Source organism: Equus caballus, chromosome 27, assembly GCF_041296265.1.
Source record: "Equus caballus isolate H_3958 breed thoroughbred chromosome 27, TB-T2T, whole genome shotgun sequence".
Taxonomy (NCBI): Eukaryota; Metazoa; Chordata; class Mammalia; order Perissodactyla; family Equidae; genus Equus; species Equus caballus.
In genome coordinates this window covers 50,481,914-50,506,063 of record NC_091710.1, presented here as the reverse complement: position 1 = coordinate 50,506,063, position 24,150 = coordinate 50,481,914, and the positions used below count along the sequence as shown (strand labels likewise).

Here is a 24,150-nt window from a genome sequence, read left to right as displayed (position 1 = left end):
TTGCTCCAGTTGGTTTATGGACCAACTGCATCGAATCACCTGGGGATTATCACAAATATGCATTTCTGGACTCCAACGCAGAACTGTGAAATCACAATCCATGAATGTTTGCATTTTTAACGAGCATGTGGGTGACGCACAGCCACAGAGCTCATTTTAGAGAAGAGAAGTGATCAAGTTCATCCTACAAGGGGTCTTTAATTTTGTCTTGAGAACTACTGAAGTGTTAAACACATATATACATGAAAGAAAAGAAATCGCAAGTTCTGGGCAAACTAATACTTAGGCTTTGAGCGCCTGCTGCTCTTTATTTAGTTTTAATTTGTGCGTACACATTCACACATTCTGAGCTTTGAGATACACCACCAGCTCTCCATATCTATGGAGCTGCTGACAGTCTGCTTTGCCAATTGTTTGTGCAATTATTTCAGTCAAAAAATGATCTCCTTGCAGGACATCAAATGCAGAAATCCTTCTCTGAGACCTGTCCTTCCTGCCAAGATGGCGCTAAGAGCGGGGAAAAAGAACCCCCATAAGATTTGTCTAATAAACCATCATTATTGAGAAAGCTTCCTAGTAAAGGCCATCTTTCTCCATTCCGATCTATTAGACTTCGTTCATGTGGAATCCCTAAGCTGTACATACACTTCCTTACCCATTTCTTCATTCTCATTGCAGCAAAACTCCTAGAAAGCATTGCTTATTCTCACTGCTTGCAATTCCTTTCATTTTATTTCCACTTAAACACTTGCCAGTCAGATTTCACCCCAACCCTCCAAGGAAGTTTTTCTTAGAAAGATCACCAATGACCTCCACATCATTAAAACTAGAGATGACTTCTCACTTTTCCTTTTACTTGCCATTCAGCAGTTTTGGAGGCAGTTGATGGCTTTCTCTTCCTTCATGCTCTCTTCATTTGGTTTCCAAAATCTGTAGTCTCCTGTTTTTGTCTTTCTATTCTCGCTGGCTTCTCCTTTTCAATATTTTTGTCTGGCTCCTCCTCCTCCCCAGGACCTCTCTCATTGGAGCTCCCAGAGTTTGGTCCTCAGTCATCTTTCTTCCTTGATGATCTCATTGAGTCTCAGAGCTTTACATTTTAAATATTACCAACGGCTCTTAAATCTATATAGCCAGCCCCATTCCTACCTCACTCCTGAAATCAAGATACTTATATCCAATTTCTTACTTGACAACTCTATTTAGATTTCTAATAAGCATCCAAAAATCAACATCTCCATAATTGAACTTCTGATCTTCTCCCTTACGTGCCCTACACCCAAGCAAGCTCTTCTCTGAGGCTTTTCCATCTCGGTTGATTACAAATCAATCTTCCCAGTTGCTCAGTCAAAAAATAAATTTCTCTTTGAATCCTCTTTCTCTCTCAAACCCCACATACAATCTATCAGCATACACTGCTGCTCCTATCTTCAAAATACTTCCAGAATCCCCCCTCTCTTGCTACTATCCTGGTCCGAGCCACAATATCTCACACTGGGATTACTAGAAGAGTGTAACTGACATGCCCGCTGCTTCTCTTGCTGCAGTCTATTCTCCATAAAGCAGCCAGGGTGATCTTTCCACAACAAAAGTGAGACCTCGCTTCTCTTCTGCAAATATTCTCTGCTTCCCTCAGAATAAGAGCCCCTAAACTGATAATGTCTTGTAATGTACTCATCATGATTCTATGTTCCACGAACTCTCAGATTTCATCTCAGACTATTCTCCCTACCTTCTTATTCTATTTCAGTCACACTGGTCTCTCTATTTTTTGTTGTGGATACCAGGCATGGTATTGCCTTAGTAAGTTTGCACTGAACATTCCCTCTGCTAAGAATATTTCCAAGTCCCACATTTCCTTCAAATGACAACTATTCTGTGAAGCCTTCCTCCATCACTCTTTTAAATATTGTAACCCAACCCTCCCACCCAGCAGCCAGTACATTTGTATTGCATATAATGTATATTATATGTATATAAAATATAGTTCTTGTGATATAAGTACCATACATATATTCTTGTGATATAAGTACCATATATATATTTCCAATTAATTGTAGTTTTTAAATCAACATTTGTATAGTATGAAACTATGAAAATGAGCATGTGTATATAAGATGTGATGCAGTACAAACCTGAAAACTTGATTATTTTGATTCATGTGTATCTTTCCATGAGTGGCCAAATTGACCTAACCCAAAATTAAGTAAATTATTCAAATTTACCCATTTTTCTAAATATTTAGTACCTTTATATATTTTATTTACTACATCTAGAAAAGTTTTTAGCTAAAATACACAGAATGACATTTCCAGTTTCTTAAAAGCAAGGAACAAATTAAGATTGTATAAGAGAAGCAGCAAGAACACACTGCAAGGAGAGTAGGGAGAGAAGAGCAGGAATTTGATACGTTAGAGTTACAATCACAAGCTTTTTCACAAGTCGCAAGTTTTTTTTAATATCGTTTAAGCTGGCTAAACAGAAACAATATATTTCTGGCTTTGTAAGAAGTGGGTGTGCCTGAAATATGAACAACTTCAGGGAAAATTATGCATAGGCTGTGTAGACAGTTTCATCTCTAAGGCAATAAAGACCTCTGGGTGGTTTCCGGACAGTTAAAGAAACACTGCTCAAGGTGTAAATTCTCATCAAGGAAATTGAAAGGCAGAGTTGGAGGTAAACAGAATGAATGAATATCATGATCCGTTATAGTGTAACAGGAAATTAACTCCCTATAGGAAATATAAATGCCAAATTTTCAAATAATTGATCATGTACAAGACTAGTTTTAAAGATGATAGAGCACCTGGAGTATCCTTTTGCAGCTTCTATATGTTACCACGTTCCTTGGCTCTCGGCTCCTTTGCTCAGTCTTCAAAGCCAGCGGCGCTGCATCTCTCTCTTTTGTCTGTAGTCCATCTCCCTCTGACTCTTTTCTTCTGCCTCTCCCACTTTTAGGGACACTTGTGATTAGACTGGGTCCACTGGGATCATCCAGAGTAATCACCCTATCTCTAGACCAGTTGATTAGTAATCTTAATTTCATCTGTAACTAATTCCCCTTTGACATGTAACCTAACATAGGAAAACCCACCCAGAGGAATAGCCTAGACAAGAAAATATAGCCAAGATTTTACCAAATAATGTCTTGAATTATTTAGCAGAAATGAATATAGCTCAGTAATTAGCAAAGACATTGCTAAATGCACAAAAGATTTCCTATTAACAGTACGTGTATCTAGTTTCTACATTAATGTAAAATGTCCTTGTGAACAGAATGGACTAAGTCAAAAGTGCTGTTTATTGCTAGTTTCAGTTTTGTCCTCTGTTCTATCTGGTGCAAAGAACGCAATATTCCTAGGTCACAGTTGCCTTCTCTAGAAAAAGCAGGATGGGTCAGGTCCATGATCTGAGTGTTTTTCAACCTTTGTTTTATTTTACTTTTTTGTCATGGAGACTTTTTTCCCCCTTCAAAATTAAGCAGTGGTTACACATAATAGGAGCTCAATAAGTATTTGTTGGAAAAATAAGGAAGTGAAATGAAATCCTACTGAGAATAGCTTTACGGAAATCAGATGAAAGCAAATTTCTCCTGCTAAAATGGGTGGACATGCTGGACAAGAGGTAGGGTTGGCTAAGAAGAGCCCCACCTACTTTGGACCACTTTGGCCCTTAGATAGTGTCAGCAGATCTCCAGGTTTTAACATAGCACAGTTCTAAATCCTGGATCTAGATATTATGGGGACCAATTTTCACATTTTGTGAAACAGATTCCTAGGATAAATTCCTAATGCATTCAATGTCGTTAAATCACTGTACATAGAATTGAAGGATGACAGAAATAATTATAAAAGCATTAACAAATTGAAATGGCAAGTAAAATTATTTCATGACTCATTTTGAAATACAGCCAACCCTAACAAAATAAACCATCCTTAAATTCCTCAACTGTGTGAAGTGCTGTCTCTGCTTCCCATGAGATCTGTTAGAAATGTACATGTGTATCACCAGCAGGGCGATGAGTAGTGAGATGCAGAGTGGAGATGAAGCAGGCATAACAGCTATTGCATGGTGACAGTTCCCATCATGTAGTTTAAACACCTTGGTCTTCTAAGAGAAAAGATATTATCCAGATGCAAATAAGACAACTTTGCAACATAGGGGAAACTGCTTTATGGTACGTTCTTACCTACTTAATTACTTTTTTGATGAAATTAGTAAATGTCTGTACTGATCCTAATCCAAATTTGGGGGAGTGGTTCTTTTCTATTCTGGTGCCCCTTGATAATAACATGATTGCATATCTATATTCAGGATTCTTATTAAGGACATATTATCTTGAGGGAAAATAAATGCTATCCAGGTGGTAGATTCTGCATTAAAGGCAAACAGAAAATCTTTATAGCTGATGTAAAAGGGTACGCGACATCTGAAAAGTGCCTTCTCTTATATGTTATAGAGAAAAGTTAAATTTGAGTAAATCTTATGAACTATGTTGTAAGCAGTGCTAAGGTTCAAAGAGAAGCTTTAATCATAATCATGCTTTACGCCTACTGTAAGGATGTCCCATTCAATATTTAGGACATATTGTCCTAAAACAAAATACTGCTTGTTTGTCTGAAATTCAAACTTAACTGGGTGTCCTGTATTTTACCTGGCAACCCTCTCTGAGACACCAGTCACGTCTTCTCCAATTTTAATTGTTTGGATCAGCAGAATTAAAGGAAGACAGTGAGGGGGAGGGACTGAAGTCAGAGGCACGGTTGTCCAGGCAGCTGTTCTCCGGTGACCTCAGGCAGCATTGCTGAGGTTTCCTTTTCCTGTGTTTATATGGGACACGGTTCCAAGGTTAAAACCTCCCCACTGGAAGAGCTTCCATACTCCCTCTATTGTCTTCTTGCCAAGAATTTCATCCACAGAGCAGACCATCCTGCTTTTCATTTGGATCAGACAAAGGGGCCTGAGGACTCTGTCTGACAGGATGGTGGGTGGGCCACAGTTTTGGAACACACAGCTAGTAGACATTAGAATAGTTATAGTACCTTCTACAAATTCTGGTACCTACAACCTATCTGTCATTTACCCACAGAGGGCAGGACCTGCAGATACCATCTGGTGAAATGTTTCCTGCTTTCCCCAAGAATGGGAAATCTCATTAGAGAAAAACATTCAGAGTGTTCCCAGATGTTGATAGGTTAGACTTTAATTCCTATACTGTGAAAAAAAAAATCCGTGTGAATATGTGGATTTGAATATCTTTTGTAAATTCTGTAGCTCCCATGTTTTTACAAATGGTGGAAGAGAATTCCAAATGGGTTAGTGACATGAGACTCCTCCTTTGCACTCTTATTTATTTATTTTTTTTGAAGAAGAAGATTAGCCCTGAGCTAACTGCTGCCAATCCTCCTCTTTTTGCTGGGGAAGACTGGCCCTGAGCCAACACGTGTGCCCATCTTCCTCTACTTTATATGTGGGACGCCTACCACAGCATGGCTTGCCAAGCAGTGCCATGTCCACACCCAGGATCCGAACCTGTGAACCCTGGTCTGCCAAAGCGGATCGTGCAAACTTAACCGCTGCGCCACCAGGTTGGCCCGTCCTCCTTTGTGCTCTTGCAGTTCAGTACTTGTTTCCACAGGAGAGGCAGCTGATTTGTCATGAAGAACACAGACTCTGAAGCCGGACCGCCTGGGTTTGAATCCTGGCTCTGTCAATTACCAGCTGTGTAACCTTTGGCAAGTCATTTAACTTCTTTGTGCCTCCGATTTATCATTTATAAAGGAGATAATAACAGGGTCCACTGTATAGAATTGTTGTGAGAATTCAGTCAACATATACAAACCATTTAGAATGGGGTCTGTACATCATAAGCCCATAGACAAATCAGAAACTATTATTATTACATGAGGTTGCAGCCCTAAATAAAAATAACCAGAAGACTACTTATTTAATATACAATCTTTGATTTTGTTATTATTTATATTAAATGTTAAGTTTCTTTGCCCTACTTCAGAAGACAATGAAGTACCTATTTCTCAGGTGACCGCCGTACCAGACTTCACAATTTGTGTAGTTTATTACAGGCGAGTGAAAGTAGGATACAAACATCACACTGAATCTGGAAAAGCGCAGAAGAATCAGGAGTGGGAAATCAGCGTTGTAAGCTGCCAGTATGAGAAAGTACAACCTGACAGCCTGTTCAAGGACGTGTTTGCATGTTCGTGTCGTGCAAGCAGCTTCCACTCACCCTTGAATTACTATTTCAACTTTAAAAGCATGTCTTGAAAGGGAAAACTCTGGTACGTTTATGTCTTCGGTAGAAGAAATAATGATGGTTCAAAGTGATTTACAATATTTCAGAGGCAGTTATTGGGGTGCAACAATATGAGGCGTTGTTTTACAGTTAGAGATCCACCTACCGAACTGACGAAGGTCCAAGCAGAGGTTGGCTCCCTCCACTAAGGTGGTGTTTCGACAGATGGTCCACAGATTGAAGTACATGTACACTGGCAGGGAGGTGAAGGCCGTGACTCCCAGCCAGGCCAACATGAAAAGGTACGTCAGCATGATAAACTGCAACCGAGAAAAAGTCGAGAGAGAAAACATATAACCTACTGGAAAAGAGGAATTTTGTGTTGAATCTACAAAGCTCATTATTGACAGTTTTAAGTGTTATAAGACATAGATCATCACGACAAAACTGGTAGGAACTGTAGCATGGGAAGCGGAGAGACGGTGACCATAAGGGGCTATGCGGATAAACTTGCTGTAAAATATCATCATGGCAGAGGTTCTGATGTACAAAGGAAGAAATAACCCGTCTGCATCTTAATGCCTGTTTCATTCATGTATTTATCTTAAAAATCTCACCACACATTTTTTAAACTTTAGAAAACATTAACTTGGATATTTATGAGGGGATTCTGCAAAATGAGTTAAAACTGTGTCAGTATATTTATATTACAACTAAATGGGAATCATTTCATACTATAAATATTTAAGCTACTTGATCATGTATACACATAATGTTATAAATATAGTGACTCTCAAGTCATTTTAGTATATAATGATGTTAGGGTGTACTTTCACTCCTCCTTTTTGATGATTTTTGTAATATTTAAATCTAAGTCTTCTTTCATGCATGTTCATTTTACTTTTGCTACAGAAATGGTAAAATATGGTTTTAAGATTGAAAATAAAGTTTTTTCTTTGTTGATTTCAGAATTTTTTTTTTGAGGAAGATTAGCCCTGAGCTAACATCTACTGCCAATCCTCCTCTTTTTGCTGAGGAAGACTGGCCCTGAGCTAACATCCGTGCCCATCTTCCTCTATTTTATACGTGGGACGCCTACCACAGAATGGCTTGCCAAGCGGTGCCATGTCTGCACCCAGAAACCGAACCGGCGAACCTGGGGCCACCAAAGCGGAATGTGTGCACTTGACTGCTGTGCCACCCGGCCAGCCCCTAGAAATATTTTTAATATTTATAAAATGTAGTGAAAGGTTGTTTGCGTATCCTAGATATAGCTGAATAAGAGCCTGAGTTTCAGCATAGGTTAAATGGATTTTTAGTTCAAGAATTGCTAAGGTGCTGGATAAAAAGACAGATAGATGTATATATTGGTTGATGGATGAATAGCTGACAAAAGATAGAGAAATGTATTAATGTTGATTCAAATTGCTTATCAATTAATTAATCCATATTATCTACATATAAAATTATCTACATGAATATACATGCTTAAGTGTCTCAGCTAACACTTCTATTAACAACTGTATCCAGATGTAGCTAAAAAAGAACAAGTGTAAGTCACAATGCCCTGAGGTTTAAATGCAGACTTGAATCCATACATTGATACAAAGTGATTATCTTTCCTAATGCAAGTTATGTGTCACTGGATTTATCAGCATATTTCTCATGATCATAGGAGTGATTCATTATATGAAGTGTCCATGTAGGTAAACACCAACCAGAAAAAGAGAATGAGAGCAGATAGCCCCATAGGAGTTGCCATATTATTCTGTCATATAATATTAATTAATCATACTCAGGTAACAGAGATTAAAATCTAGATTCTCTCTGAAAAGTAGCCAAATAAGAAAATCACTACTATAACAATTCTTCTGGCACAGTATCTACATCTGGTTTTCCTCATCTGAATCCTGTATCAGGGAGTAACAGTATAGCTTTCTCTGCTGTCACTCATGTATCTGACCTTATGATTAGCAACTTACCTGCCAGCAAAATACAGAAAACATCAAGGAAGACAAAAGCCAGGAGAGAATTTGTACAACTACATTCTTATCCATTTTTCAGTGACTGAGTCATTCATTCATTTATTCATTCCTTCCATCCACAAATACTGTGCCTAGTATTAGTTACTGCCCTATGCCCTGGTGACACAGAGGTGGAGAATTCAGTTTCCTGCGTGCAAGGAATGTCCAGCTTTGTGGACTTCATACTCATCAGAACATGTGGGACATCTTCCTGGGTAACCCACACAGCAATATGCTCTTTCAATCGTCAGGGTTTGGTTTTTATGATTTACGTTTTGCACATGTCCCCAAAAGGAATATAATTTTACTTCCCTTACTCTCTTCCAACTCAATCTCCCTTAACTATTTCTTCAAAACAAAATTGGAAGTTGGAAAGAGATGTGTTCCGTGTGTACGTGCATTTCTGCATGTGCCAATGGATCTGAAGTCACATCCTGAAAGAGATCCACTCCAAATTTTACCCCTCCTTCCTTCGTATCTGTATATATTGTGTATGGTGAGTTCAAGCACCCTATAGTATGAGTTTGTTCATCTTCTGAAATAATTCCTGATGATTGTGTTATATTTATATAATCAGACTCAGAACACAGGATGAACAGCATATGTGAACATAACTATAAATGTGAAATTATATTTTAATCTGTTATTTAATTTATATAATATAGATTAAGTTCAATATCATTTTAATTAAATACAAATTTAATTTAAATTAAATATAAATTATACTTAATCTTTTAATCTTTGCATCAAGTAACACAGCAACAGGATTATATTTAAAAATGTCTGAAATGTAGCCCTTACTCCCCAAAAGCTAGGTTTCTATAGATATTTGGCCCCCTTCTGAGTTTCAGAGGCAAACTTCCAGAAGACTTTGGAAGAGAAGCAGTAGTGTATTCTGGCTTAACTTTAACACCTCAGGTAGTCACATTTTCAAAATGACAATGCAACATAAAATAAATACACTGAATGAAACTAAATCTCTCATTCAACTCTATTAATTCCTTTGGTGACGAGTTATAGCAAGACTTTATTCCATGATTTTGGCGCAATCTCAAATAAGTGAAACTTATTTAACAACTCTCAGAATATATACTTTTGAAAAATGTCCCTTGGTGTTAATATCATGTTAGAACTTATACACATATATTAAAGTCATATTGTGATTAACACAGAGAGAGATTATTGGGATTAAGGATAGTGGGGAATTTACATAACAAATATGAAAAGAGCCAAGACAAAGCCAATGAGACCTAAGAACAAATCTGTCTCCTATAAATTGCCAAATGTCACAGTACCTCAGAAACCCAGGACATAATTAAACACATGCTTTCTAATAACATTAACTTCTCTCAAATCTCACCTACTGTTAGGTTCTACTATGAAATTCTAGTGGCTGGAGAGTTTAATAAGCCAGCATCTTTCCTAACAATGACATTAAACTATGACTTAGCAGACATATTTACACCTTTTACACCCAAGATGAAACCAAGCCTGGTTTAAAAATAATAGCAAATAAAACTTGTTGAGTATTAAGTTACTTAAATCAGTCAAGGAACTGGAGTAAATATCCTTCAATGGCTACTTATTATTTTAATAGAATTATTAAAGTTTATATCACTTTTAGAATTATTTCATCTTGCTCAACACATACTTGATGAGGGCCTAATATATGCAACAGTAAACGGTAAGATTGCAGTCACAGAAAGCAGTAAACACTTTGTCCTTATTTTACTCGTCAAAAGAATAAAAATATTCCCTGCGGAAATCTAGACAACATCTGGTCTTGAAACATACTTGATTGTCTATGGTAAACATTTTGTTCGACTCTACCAGAGAGAAAGGAAAATATTTCTTGGGTGGTCTTTCTTCTTTCTTCTTTCTGGAATGTGGAATGAGGCAAATCAACTGATGAAGTTCACTGGGTAGCGTGGCTGCCAGCTCAGGATTCCTCGTTTCTCATGGCCTGATGCACCCAATCCAGGTGAGAAACGTCTGCTCAGCCTCAAAGTATTGCTAAGCATCCTGCAAAGATCATTACCCATTCACTCCTAACATTACTAATCTGCATGATACGATGCAAGTCATTTTCCATTCGTTGCCACTGGATTCCATCTGTAAGAGGGTAGAGATTGATCGATTGATGATTGATCAAGCCCTGACATGCCACTCACTTACTGTTTCCCTAACCTAAATGGCACATTTATTTAGCAATAAAGGGAGCCTTATAGCATATTGATTAGAGGCATAGGCTTTTGAGCTGGATTGAGCCTAGGCTGCTCTTTATGCTTCTGTATCTGCCTGTGTAAAATGAGAATACATCCTAAATTGATCTCACATGATTGTAGAGAGGCTGGAAGGAGATGATACATGAAAAGCAGTTAGCACAGAGCCTGACACAGAAGCAGCACAGACAGAATATTAGCTATTTTTATTCTAGATGGTATTATGGGGATTGCTACTACCACCAAAATATATGTTTTGCCTGAAGGATAGGATTATACAGAATAAGAGAATGAGATTTCATTTCATGTTTGGAGAAAATAAAAAGAATGAGAAGTTCCAGATTCTGGGGAAGTTACTCAAAGAGAGCTCTCACTCAGGGAGAAAGGCTCTAGAAAATTTAGAAACCACCCCGAAACTGAAAAAATCCAGTTAACGGAATTCTTTTGAGGAAAATGCCCTCTTTATTAACATTTTAATTACTTGCAACTGTAAGTCTCAAGGCTAATCTATCATCTCAAGAACAATGAACGTGAACGGCAGCTTGCAGCACGTTACTTTGGAGGGCTGAGTGACTCAACGGTCCACGGGAGAATAATCAGCATGCTTTTCCTACATCCTCTCTATCTTGTTTTTCTTTCTGTCCCAGGGGACTTTTCAAAAGCTTCTTTTGAAGGTGCTGTTCACTGTAGAATGGAACTTCCGATTCAATAGGTTTAGATTCAAAGAGGCTTGGAACACTTTGAACTGTGTTGCCGCTGCTCCTATATACGGCAATGAAAGGTTTGACCTCTGAAACCACAGGACTGACTCAGATTTGCTTTCCTCCAGAAGTTCTAATATTACAGCCACTTAATAAAGCTGAATCTTTACTGTGAGAAAAGATTTTCATTTCTACTAATGCATAAGTTTTGTTCTAAGAAAGATACAAAAGACTTTACGTTTGAATTTTGAGTGCAAACTAGCTATGTTTCAGGAAGTAGCAAATCACATTCACCAAAGTACTCAAATTAAGCAGCTAAAAACACAATTCTATCTTCCTATTTTATGTTTTATCTTAGAATCTGATAATTCTTAAGATTGAAAAATTATTCAAATTGATCAAGTGTAATCTTAAAAAACTCTATATAACATCTCACAATTACGTCTATTTCTAGTTTTCCATTGTTAGTAATATGGCAGATATTCATTTTGTCATCTAAGCATTAAATAAATAAATAAGCTACTCTTATTCTTATTACACCAATCTCTAAGGATTTGAAAATTTCTTCTGATTTTGAAAATCTTTTTTGTGTCTTTTATTAACATTTATTTTTAGATGAAACACTTTCTGAAATTCAACTCCACAATATCTGTTTGAGGAGTATAGTGAGAACAAACAAACAAATAAAAACTAGAAGAAATAAAAGTAATTCTGGACTTGAAGTCAGAGGACTGGCTCACTAGTTGTGTGAGCTGGGTACATCATTTAACCTCTCAGAGTGACCTGGAAATTAGCATACCTCTCCCACAGGCTCTGACGTAAACACACAAGAAGCTAATATGTGAAATCACTTAACAGCAAACATGGTCCACAATAAATCTTACTTTGAAAATAAACCCAAACACAGGAAGTTGTTTGAGTTAGCAAAAAATTAATTATTTTGTATTTCTAAAGGTTAGTTATGGACAGAAATAATCCATTTATGTTGCAATTCACGTTCATTGCCTGAACAACACTGAATTTTAATTTTCAGTAGCTCTGGCCCTGTTTATAGAAAGCAGGAGGGGACGGATTTTGTGGAAGTTAGATATATAAAGTGGCCTCATTGGCTTTTCTTATTTTAGCCATTGTTTAATGTATCACTTACACATATTAAAATGCTCACCGTTTCCTCCTAATTCATGAAGAAAAAGAATTCTGTAAAATTTCCTTGGTTTGGTTTAGATTAATTAACTCATTGATCTTGGACAGTAAAAACCACCACAAAATCACAGGGATTGGGTGCCAGATTCATAATTAATATCTAGCACATCTCATTATCACATTATTATTTGAGTACCATTTCAGCAGAACCTGCAAATTGACTGTCACAATAAGCATCTCCTGTTATCATAACTCTTCTTTTGTTTTTATTTTCACTCAAAGCACACTTGTTGAGAGCCTACTATGTGTTAGTATTAAATTCAACAAAATTGGTATAAATTATTTCTTAGTGCCTTGCAATTGGAAAAAAGCATGCCATTATTGTTTTGATCTCAACCTGGATATTGTTATCATTGTTATAAATTTAGTAGGGAGGTTGAAACACAGATATGCAAGAGGCAAGGTTTTCATAATCTTTGGAAGAAGCCAAAAATTGATGATTGATCCTGTAGCTATTGAGATTACCGTGTATTTAACTTGAAAATGACTGGCAAAAGGTAATTGGTTTTTCATCTGAACTCTTATAAACTTAGACTTGATGTCTAAGAAAATCACACTTTGTTGAGCTACAGACTTTCTGTGGAACTTTAGCAGATGCACACCCATCGAGGTAAAAATAACGCCTTAGAAATCGGCAGCATTGATGAAAAGGAGCCAGCTGACTCTGACTCCACAAGTCTCCAAATCGCTGAACTGCCTAAATGCTGAAAAAATATGCCACATATTGAATGGAATGTTATGATACAACGGACAGATTCAGGTATAAGGCAGACCCAAACTTCAGTGGAATGAACAAAATGGATCTATTGATAGACACAGTCAATTTGTAATCAAAAACATATTATCAGGTTCTCCTCGGATCGTTGTCTATGAGGTCCCCCATTAACAGTTTCAAGGCACAAGATATAAAAAGAGTTCACTAAATCTTAACTCAGAGCCCCATCATTTCACAATAATACATTTTTAAATGATGTTTTCCCGTTTGGAATGCATTTAAGGAGTATCAATGCAATCGTGTTTCCACTTGAACAACAAAAGGAAAGAGCTTTAGATTTTATCAAAGGCAGAATTAGCGCAGAGCTTAGGGATCCTGTGGTCAAGAAGGCTCACCAGGGTAGACGTTAGCTGTGGGAGCACGGCCTCTCACAGTCGTTTTCAACCACGGCCCTGCATTAGGGTCATCTGGCAATGGTGAGAAAGAAAGAGATGCCCGGGACTTGCCCATACCAACTATATCTGGCATGTAAAAAATCTCTGCAGGTGATTTGAATGGACACCCCGTGTTAAGAGCTACCGCTCTGGTGGCATCAGTAAAGCTCTCATGAGTACATTTGATGTGAAGTTTTCTTTGATGTTCATCCTTAGGTTCCTCAGGGTACTGCACTTGAAGTAAAAAAAAAAAAAAAAAAACGCAATTGAGGGGCCGGCCTGGTGGCGCGGGGGTTACGTTCGTACGTTCCGCTTCTCGGCGGCCCGGGGTTCGCCGGCTCAGATCCTGGGTGCGAACATGGCACCGCTTGGTAAGCCATGCTGTGGTGGGCGTCCCACGTATAAACTAGAGGAAGATGGGCATGGATGTTAGCTCAGGGCCAGGCTTCCTCAGAGAAAAAAAAAAAAGAGGAGGACTGGCAGTGGTTAGCTCCGCGATAATCTTCCTCAAAAAAAAAAAAAGAGAAAAAAATGCAATTGAGATGGTTTGCCAGAAATTCATGCCACTGTCAACAAAGCAGCCAAATGCACAGACAAGTGAGGTACTGGACATGAACCAAATTTCTAAATCAGGGTTTCTCAAATTCAGCACTATTGAAATTTGGGGCCAGAAAAGTCTTTGTTATGGAGAATGTCCTGTGCACCCCAGTGTGTTGACCAACATCCTTTGCTTCCACTCACTAGATGCCAGTTGTGCAATCAAAATTTTTCAATGTCCCCTGGAGGGAAAATAGCTCCTGGCTGAGAACCACAACTCTAACATGTGAAAATATCAAGTCAAAATAAAGGAAGTGAGCACCTGAATAGACTCTCACCACAAATGCAAAATGGGACACCATTAACAATATCGAACTCAGTAGGCTCTGGAAAATATAGTAAAGTTTAGTGCAGAAAAAAATTACTTATTACGTAAATTACTCGAAAATATGAAATCATTATCATCATCTTCATTATGACTCAAAACCACCTAAGCACAAGTAGTGTTTGGAAAATTGTTTAAACAAACTATTTGCTATATATCTAGTAGCTTTATTCATAATTGCCAAAACGTGAAAGCAGCCTAGATGTCCTTCACCAGGGGAATGGATAAACTGTGGTGTATCCAGACAATGAAGTATTATTCAGCACCAAAAAGAAATGAGCTAAGACATGAAAAGCAGGGAAGCTTAAAAATGCATATTACTAAGTGAAAGAAGCCAATCTGAAAAGGCTACATAATGTATGACACTAACTTATGATATTCTAGAAAAGACGAAACTGTGACATCAACTAAGACAGTAAAAGAATCAGTGTTTGCCAGGGGTGGGGAGAGAGAAGGAAGAACAGGTGGAATATAGGAGATTGTTATGGCAGTGCAAGTACTCTGTATGGTACCATAATGTTGGAGACATGTCATTACACATTTGTCCAAATCCACAGAATGAACAACACCCAGAGTGAGCCCTAAAGTAAACTATGGACTTTGGGTGATCATGATGTGTCAGTGTAGGTTCATTGATTGTACTGATGGAGGATTTTGATAATGAGGGAGGATATACCTGTGTCCGGGCATGTGGTATATAGGACATCTCTGTACTTTCCGCTCAATTTTACTGTGAACCTAAAACTGCTCTAAAATATAAAATCTACTTAAAAATATACTAACTGTAATGCTTTCTTCTTTATTACCTTGTATTGGTCTCATTCATTCAACAAATCAAATTCAAACAGAATGTAATATATGATCCATCAGGACATTGCACCTGGCTGATCTAACATCTGGATAACAGTATTCTAAGCATTTCATTTTAATTCACACCCTCCAGGTTACTCAAAGAACTTCTCACTGTCCTCCAAACCCCACACCAAGAGCCCTTTTACTCATTAACTCATTAATAATTAAAATTTTCTGTGTGTCCACAACATGCACTCACTGTAAGACACCTTGGGTATATACTGGTAAACACTGCCTCTCTATCACAGACTTTAATCTCCTTCTTTCCATGCAAACACCATAAATTACCCATGTTCATCAATATGCTCAGCATGAAGGTGCTTGTGTACAAGTCTCTTGACTATTCCAGCTAGACTAGGGGCTCCCCAGGGTCAGGGACACTGTCCTGTTCCTTTTCACATCAGCAGTGCCCAGCATGGTCCCTCAGTCTTTGTAACAGATCTTAAGAAACTTCAGCCAAAGAGATTTTACTTTTTCAAGCGAAAGCAGAATTCAAATAAAATCAAATTATATTAAAAATAAAAGCATCACTGTCCTAGTAGAATATATTCTTTTCCAGAAAATATTACTGTAGAGGAAATTTCTTTTAGTGAATGCTATTTTAATATCAATTATACTGTCAATGTCTGAGAAATGTTCTTTTGACCAAGGATCCCAAAATAATACTGCTAGGCTTAGTGATTCCTCAGTGAACTTTTAATTTTTACATCTTTGGTATACTTAGTTACCCCATAAAGAATTTTAAAACAAACTATAGTAGTCAATCTCAAAATGAGAAAGACACAAATAGAATCTCAAAAATGTGGTGAAATATGTTTTGCATAATGCTACTGATTTAAAGCCAAAGTCAGAAAAATATATAACTCTTGCTTTTTGTCTAAATGCAAATATAAAAATACATACCTTTTGCCTCAAGATTATTCCCAGCACAGTGGGCATAAAGCTCCTTATTGGAAAAGAGAGGTATCCATTAACCAAGCAATACTATAAAAGACCATTTGTAATCCATGATTTTTATTTCATCCCCCATCTAGTGGCCTATTTAAATTATAACTATTACATGTGTGGAAATATTTGGCACATTAAAATCAAATGAGCCAATTAAAGAAATTGTATTTCTATTTGCAGTGTCACCTAAATATATAGAATTGAGGTTACTCCTAGTAGCTGCAGTTACAGTGAGTGAATGCATTCAGGATATCACATTGGGATTCACAAAATCTATAAATTTGAGAACATTTTCTATCCTTAAGAGGAATTTCTAGCTTTATTATAAACTTTGATTGAAAACCTATACCTATAGATGAGTTCATTTAAACTAAAGTATTTTTATAAGTAGAAATTACAAATTCATTAGTTATGGAGATATTCCCCCAGAAATTTTCAATGGGCATTAAATTCTAAGACTTAATTTATGTTAATTAAATCAGAAACTGAAGGTTTTGAGTATTCTATGAAAGGAAAATAGAGGTCTATAGAGAATTATACTGCTATGTGCAGGTTATGAAAAAATATATTTTAAAACAATTATTTTTAATAGAACTATTTTGTTTAGGAAACCATGGATCAGATAATGTCCTATTTCATGTCTTTAGTTTTTTCTTTTTCAATAATAGTACTTTAGATATACATGATATGATGTGACAAGAAAGACACTTTACCTCTTTAGTCTTCCCCATGGGGTACCTCCCCGAAGTCCAAAACCCCATGAGAAAAGCATCCGACAAATTCAATTGAGGTACATTTCTGCAAAATGCCTAACTAGCACTCTTCAAAACTGTCATGGTCATCAAAAACAAGGAAAGTCTTAGACTGTCACAGGTCAGAGTAGCCTACGGAAAGGTGGCTTAATTGGAATATGGTATCCTGAATTGGATCCCGGAACAGAAAAGGAACATCTAGTAAAAACTAAGGAAATCTAAATAAAGCATGGACTTTAGTTAATAATAACAGTTCCATATTGGTTCAGTAATTGTGAGAAATGTGCCATCCTAATGTAAGATGTTAATAAGAGGAAAAACTGGGTTTAATAGATAGGGAAACTCTATCATCTTCACCTTTCTATAAAACTAAAACTATTCCACAATTAAAAAAAAAATTATTTTTGAAAAAATACTGTAGGATTTAAAAAATATAAGGAGTCACAAATGGTTCAAAATTATACCCTAGGATGATTTGATATGTAGATAAGTCTAATGAGAATTAAAATGCCACTGAACATACAAATTAAAAAAAAAGGTTTAGCAGAAGAGTCATTTTAATGATTTCAGTAATCTAAAGAACAAAGTCCAAACAAAACAAAACCTTGGCTTAACATTTTGAGAGGTTATTTTTATTTGGATTGAATTCCAATCATGGCTTATGGTGAGCTGAGAGGCATCCGCAAGAGTCAAACTTTTTTTTCAAGTTTTCATTTCCAGGGGCTAAGTCTCTTGAATTTAAAAATCTAACACTAGAAGCTTTACATTTTACAACAGATGTTTCCATTTTGTCTATGTCATTGTATGAGGCTAACAAGTCTCCTGTCACCTTTCATGCCCAAAATCTGAAAAAGAATGAGACCTGTGTCTTCTTTTTTCCTATAACTGATGTGCCAGCCTTGTTAATATCTGAACAGTCACGTCGAGATTGGTCCACTGTCCAGTTGAGTTCTGAAACTGTGTGAGATGTGCTTCAGTCAGCTGTGGCAAATGAAATCCTAGTTCCTTCTTCCAGGATGCAATGCTTTTTGAAACAGTTTTTCTAAATATTACCACTATGCCTGAAGCAGTTTGTTTCCTCCTTTTTTTTTTTCCTACTGAGAAACCATTGTTAAAGTGTATTGTTATAATCTGAAAAAAACAATGCTGCCTTCTCCATCTTAGATTTGAGAGAGACACTAGGCTTTATTCCAGGAACTCTGTCTCAGCAATCTTGGATCAAGTGATACTTTTTCAAATTTAATTTAAAAAAATACTATATTTTAGATACAGACTAGAATGCAAAGTTCCTTGATGACAGCTTTACTTAGAAAGTTACCTTAAGATTTTTATAGTTAGTCATCAAAATAGAAAAGTATCTTAGACTACTGAGTTCTTGCATGTTCCACACAGCATCCTTGTATTATAAAAAAGAGCCAATTCACAATTGTGGGTAAAACCAAAGGTTAAAATGAGAACTTCTCTGCAATGAAGGAACTTTCTAGTTGTCAATGAAGGATCTCAACAAAATGGAAAACAGAAAGTGGCTGGAGAATTACAAACAACCCTCACAACTAGATAATTATCCTATTAAGTTATCCCAAATAAAGCAAAAAATGACAAGGCAAATCTTGATCCTGGGTTATTGACAGGGGCTCTGTGCCAGATGCTTGAATTCAAATCTGGACCCCTACCCACCATGTACCCTGGGTAAGTGCTTATCTTCTCTGGGTGGTGGTTTCCTCATCTGTGAAATGAGGGTAATACTCTATCTACTTCACACAGTTGTTTGGAGGATTAAATGCCCTCATATTCTGTAAAGGGTATAGCATAGCTAGTGGAATATGTAAGCACCTAAGAAATATTACCTACTATTATTATAGACTTATGATTAAAACTTAAATTTAAGCTATGAAAATGAACTGTGAGGTAGGACATAGCGAATAGATTTAAAGGTAATTATATAGACTACGTCTTATAAATACTAGTCTAATATGCCATGGTCAAAATCTATAAATATCTGAGGCTAACAGGAAAGGTATTTAAAAGTAAATAAATACAATATGTTTCTTCATCTGTAAAATGGGGGTAACGATAGTATCCGCTCAAGTTCATTGCTTTAAACACTGTGTGGCCTATGGTGGCTGCTATAAGGCGCACTGTTATGAGTTGAGTTGTGTTCCTGCAAAACTCATACGATGAATTCCTAACCCTCAGTACCTGAGAATGTGACCTTTGTTGGAGAGATGGTTTTTACAGACATAAGCAAATTAAAAATGAGGTCATTAGAGTGGGCCCTAACCTGGGATAACTGGTGTCCTTTAGAAAGGGAATCAGAGGGCAGGCAAGCATACAGCGAGAATGCTGTGTGAAGACAAAGCCAGCGATGGGGGTGATTTCAAAATGTGACAAGGGTCACCAGCATTCCACCAGAGGCGGGAGGAACAGATTGTTCTTCCCAGAAGGAACCAACCTTGCCAACCCCTTAATCTTGGGCTTCTCGCCTCCAGAACTGTGAGACCATAAATTCCTGTTGTTTGAGCCACTCAGTTTGCGGCGCTTTGCTACGGCAGCCCTAGCAAAGGAATACACATACTGTCGAAAGTTTTCATTGTTTTATTTAACCTTGAGAGCAGGTAGATTAATGGAAAATAAGAGAGTTAATTTCCACAGAGAGTAGTACATTTAATATCCCTACTACTTCAAAACTACTGGGTTTAAAATTCAGAAATGTCAGAACAAGCAGAGAGAAATACTGAGGTCCATATTGGTGTCATAACAGTAATGGGAAACTTTTACAAATAAGAAAACTTGGTGATGGGAGCGAGAAATATCCCAAGATTTCAAAATGTGAGATGCTAAACGCCTCCCAAGTTTCAGTGGAATAATTTTTTTGGTTTAAAATTTAATGGGGAAGAAACTCAAAGGCAACAAATATTTCTATGTTCATTAAGCTAAATAAGTCCATGTTTAATGACATGTGTTTGACTTGCAGTCAACTTGGTGCCATTTAATATTTAATTTAAATAAATTTAGTTGCTTAAAACGTTTTGATAACTTTTCACACAATGTCCTAATAAACTAGTTAATATTGGTTTTCACTCCCAAAGGTTAATACCACACTTTTGTGTTTTATGTGCCTCACATTTAGGATTTTGAATGACAGCATTTAAAATTTTGAAATTGAATTGGTCTTGATACTGCATGGGAGGAAACACATCATGCAGATCAAGTTGAAAAGCATTCATTAAGAAAAGAGGATATTGATTAGCATCCTCTATTCAGTGATACAATGCTGCTTTAAAATTAATTGCATTCGTATTGATGTAGATTCAGTTAGTAACCACTTTATTTTTTATATGCCACAGAGAGATAGAATAACAAGTTTCTTTGAGTACTAATTCTGGAAGTTTTTCATATAACATGGTTGTTGCCAAAAAATTTATTCGACCCTTTAATAGTATTCAGTATTCTGAATAGAAAGGCATTGATCTAACGTCAAAAGTACGTTGCTAAAAGCTAAGGGAGATTCATGCAACAGGCTAACCAGTGAACTCATAGGTTACGAAGCAGACTGTAAGATACAGTCCATCTACAAAGTGGGGAAGAAAAAACAGCAGAATGGAAATAAGAAAAAAAGCAAGACATGTAGCAGGAGAGGATGACTGATAAAACTTTCTTTTGTTTTTTTCCCCTCTGATTTCATGGAGCCACAGGCTTTGCGTGATAAGCAAGCTGGGTGTGGTGGGGAGGGAGGGTCACAGGGTTCTGCTTCACTGCAGCCACCACTATTTACTTCTGGGCCGGTGGAACCCGTCCCACCACGCAGGCAGTGGTGGCGTAGCCAGGGCGCAACTGGAGCCCTCAAACACTATGCGGCATTGCTACTTCTGCAAAATGCACAAGAATGCAGCTTCTGCTTCTGCTCCAGTTCTGCTCATTCCCCGGGTGCAGAGAGGGTGCTGAAGGAGTGGGTGGGGGCGTCTTGGGGGGCTGGCTCCCTGCTGCATAGCCTCTGGAGGAGCCCACGCAGCTGCTGCCACCCTTCTGGTCTGTTGAGTAGGACTGGTGACACAATCGTTACTATTCTAGAAAAAAATGCAGCTCATGTTTTTGCTTTAAAATTTCTTATTTGAGATATCTTTGGGAGGTTTGAATGGCAAGCAAGTAATTATTAACCATATATAGATGTGCGTTTTCTTCCGTGATTTTTTTACTTCTGCATAGAATCCTACGAAGCGATTTTGCCGTTCTCAATGACACAACATAATCACCTGTACTCTTCCTGGCAAAGGTACCTCCCACTGGTAAAACTGTGCTTGGAGACCCTTTTTCTCTACCATTCCGCTAGTGCTTTGGAATCGTGGACTCTTTGAGCTGGCATGAGCTGTAAAGATAATCTAACGTCTTCATTTTGTAAGTGAGTGAACTGCGATCCAGAAGAGTTAAGCGTCTTGCTAAGGTCCACAGATGGTGTTAGAATGACACTGTCCCGGTTACAAGAAAAAGCCTTTGGTTAATTGAACTCACTATGTTCTATTGGCAGAACATAAATGAATCTAAGATCAGAACTTGCCTTCTTAATAGAGAAATTGCTTAGGTATCACTGACAATTGGCCCACTGAATAGTCATATTTTATTTTTTTAATTAATCCAAGACCTTTAATTTTACTTCCTCCAGATCTGCAATTGGACATTACTGATCCTAAAAACTTAGGTATTATAATAAGCATTGTCCAAAAAAAGGAAGTGAGTCTCACAAGAAATTATTCCAGAGACAACTACAAATATTCCAGAGACAACACAAGCAAGCTGCTTTATAAGCTTATCATCACTACCAACACTGAGCAGCATAAGAGAACTTGTTACAAGCTGGTAAAAAAAATAATGTCTGATGGATAACAGGTATTTCTGAACTTTTCTGTAAGGTTGACATAAATTATATAATTCTTTATTAGAGACATCTTACTTAATATTAAATATATGCTGTAATTAAATGCATGTTCTTCTATATCATTGGAAAAATAAGAAAAACACATTAGTCAAAGATGGAAGCACCAGTGTTTCTTTTTAGGAAGATCATTCTGCATTAAAATGCAAAAGTACTTTCAGCCATGTTACTCAATTCTCACCACTCTTGTGTATTAATAAATATACAGGCATCGTCTTCATTGCATTAGCTCTAGAGCGTGACTACAAGTTTGATTCCCCATTAGATGTTATAGGAATTTAAAACCTAAATTAGTATAATTCTTATATCAATATTAAACAGAAATTACATGATATAATTCCCCCCAAATTTAAAGGGCAGAGACATGTACTTAAGGAGGAGAGACACAGGTATTGTCTATAAATTACGGATGGATTTTTCTCTTATTCTAAATATCGTACAGGAACCCCAAAGCCCTTTAAAGCAATCTGCCTCTAGAAACAAAACTAGCTGTGTTGCATATGATTTGAGAATTTGAACTGAATTTTCACATGGTATAATCTTAATTTAAAAAATAATATTATTAAGATTTAAGACAGCCATCACAGGAGGAAATGTTCCAGTGTTGAAAAAAAAAAATACTTTCATTCTTGGCAGATGAATACAAACACCTGTGTGCTATTGAACAATAATAAACTCACATTCAACCCTGAGCATAGACAAATAACATACCCAGGCGCTCACGCATCTGCCGCAAGTGGTGATTTTGAAATCCCCATAGAGATCTTTGATGGCACCAGTTGTGAAGAAACCTTCCACCATCAGCAAAATGCCGTACACAAAGAACGCAGCTGCGATGCCGTAGATCACATACTTGAAGATGTCAATCCTGGCGGAGAAGAAAGTGATTTATTTCAATAACTCTTCATGGCAGATCTGCAACAACTGATTCTCCTATGCTCCTGGTTCCTTCGGAATGAAAGCTATAGAATATTTATGTCCATAATGGAGGCTGGATTTAAAAACATTTTTGCTCTATATGCCTCACGTTTGTATGTACATTTTGTTCTGCCACATCCAGTACTTGTTGACAAGGGTTTTTCATGTTTGTAAGTTTCTTCGTCTTCCCTCCCAGGCTCCCCCTCTCCTGGTTCACATCAAGGTAGTCTTGGATAAGCAGTGAATCAGGTTTCTAAAGGAATTTCCTAAAATTCAATTGATAAGTAGAGTAATAATCATATAATTTACATAATTTCTCTGATGACAAAATATCAAATGTAAAGATTTATGTATATAACACTGAGTTTTTAAAAGATATTAAAAGAGGAAAAAAGCTTTTTGGTTAATGAAGCATTCATTTTCGATAAAATGACTACCTCATATTTTTGTTATTATAGTCAACTGCAATTGTATTTTATTTCACACTTACTGTAAACCATCACTAATATTTTCTGCTGATGATAATGTTAATAATGAAAAAATTATAGTTTTATAGGTAAGTTATAATTTTGACAGTCAAGCATTCTAGGCAGAATCGCTAATGGGTATTACATGGAATTGAGCCTGAGCCAAGATATAGCATAATCCCATAGACGAATGGGGAGGTATTCTTTCTTTTCTCCTAATCGAGTGTCTCTGTATTTAAGAGGAAGAGATACATGTATTGTCTATAAATTACAGATAGATTTTTCTGTTGTTTTAAATATTACATGGGAACTCCGAAGCCCTTTGTAAAGAAAAAATCATAAATTAATCAATTTTGCTGCCTCTATAACCAAACTAGTTGTGTGGTACGGTATGTGGAGAGGTATATGTATTAGCTCTAGTTCTGTGTTTGCAGTCCTGATATCCATTTGTAAGAAAACTGCGCTTTATTTCACATTGTCAAGCTTTACTTTTACTCTCTCTTCTCATTAATTAGAGTGGGTGGAGTAGATAAGGTGGCAGCAAATGGTAGAGAGACACTGTTGACTTTATAAAAGAGGGGAAATGAGGGAATGAAAAGCTCGCTCATGTTGATGGAGATTTAGAAACTCTGGATGCTATGACAATATTTTTAAAATAATACACATATTAGCATAAGTGAATTTGTTGCATATAAAAAGAGCAAGAAGAGCTTGCTAATGTCCAATGTACAATTGTTCACTGACTGATTTCCACTCTGTGAAAAATCTAAATATTGCACAATTCTATTTGTCAAGGGCAATGGGGCAGATAA

General features: G+C 36.9%; 1 protein-coding gene across 7 annotated transcripts in view; it reads right to left on the bottom strand.

Annotated features, from left to right (window-relative positions):
• GPM6A (glycoprotein M6A) overlaps window positions 1–24,150 on the bottom strand; it is a 312,724-nt gene that overhangs the window by 10,046 nt on the left and 278,528 nt on the right. For all 7 annotated transcript variants that reach the window (XM_070252863.1, XM_005606415.4, XM_023630781.2 and 4 more), the window contains 2 exons: window positions 22,665–22,821; window positions 6,417–6,570 (listed from right to left, as the gene is read on the bottom strand). In XM_070252863.1, coding sequence (XP_070108964.1) covers window positions 6,417–6,570; window positions 22,665–22,821 — 311 coding nt within the window. The remainder of the gene's footprint in view (window positions 1–6,416; window positions 6,571–22,664; window positions 22,822–24,150) is intronic.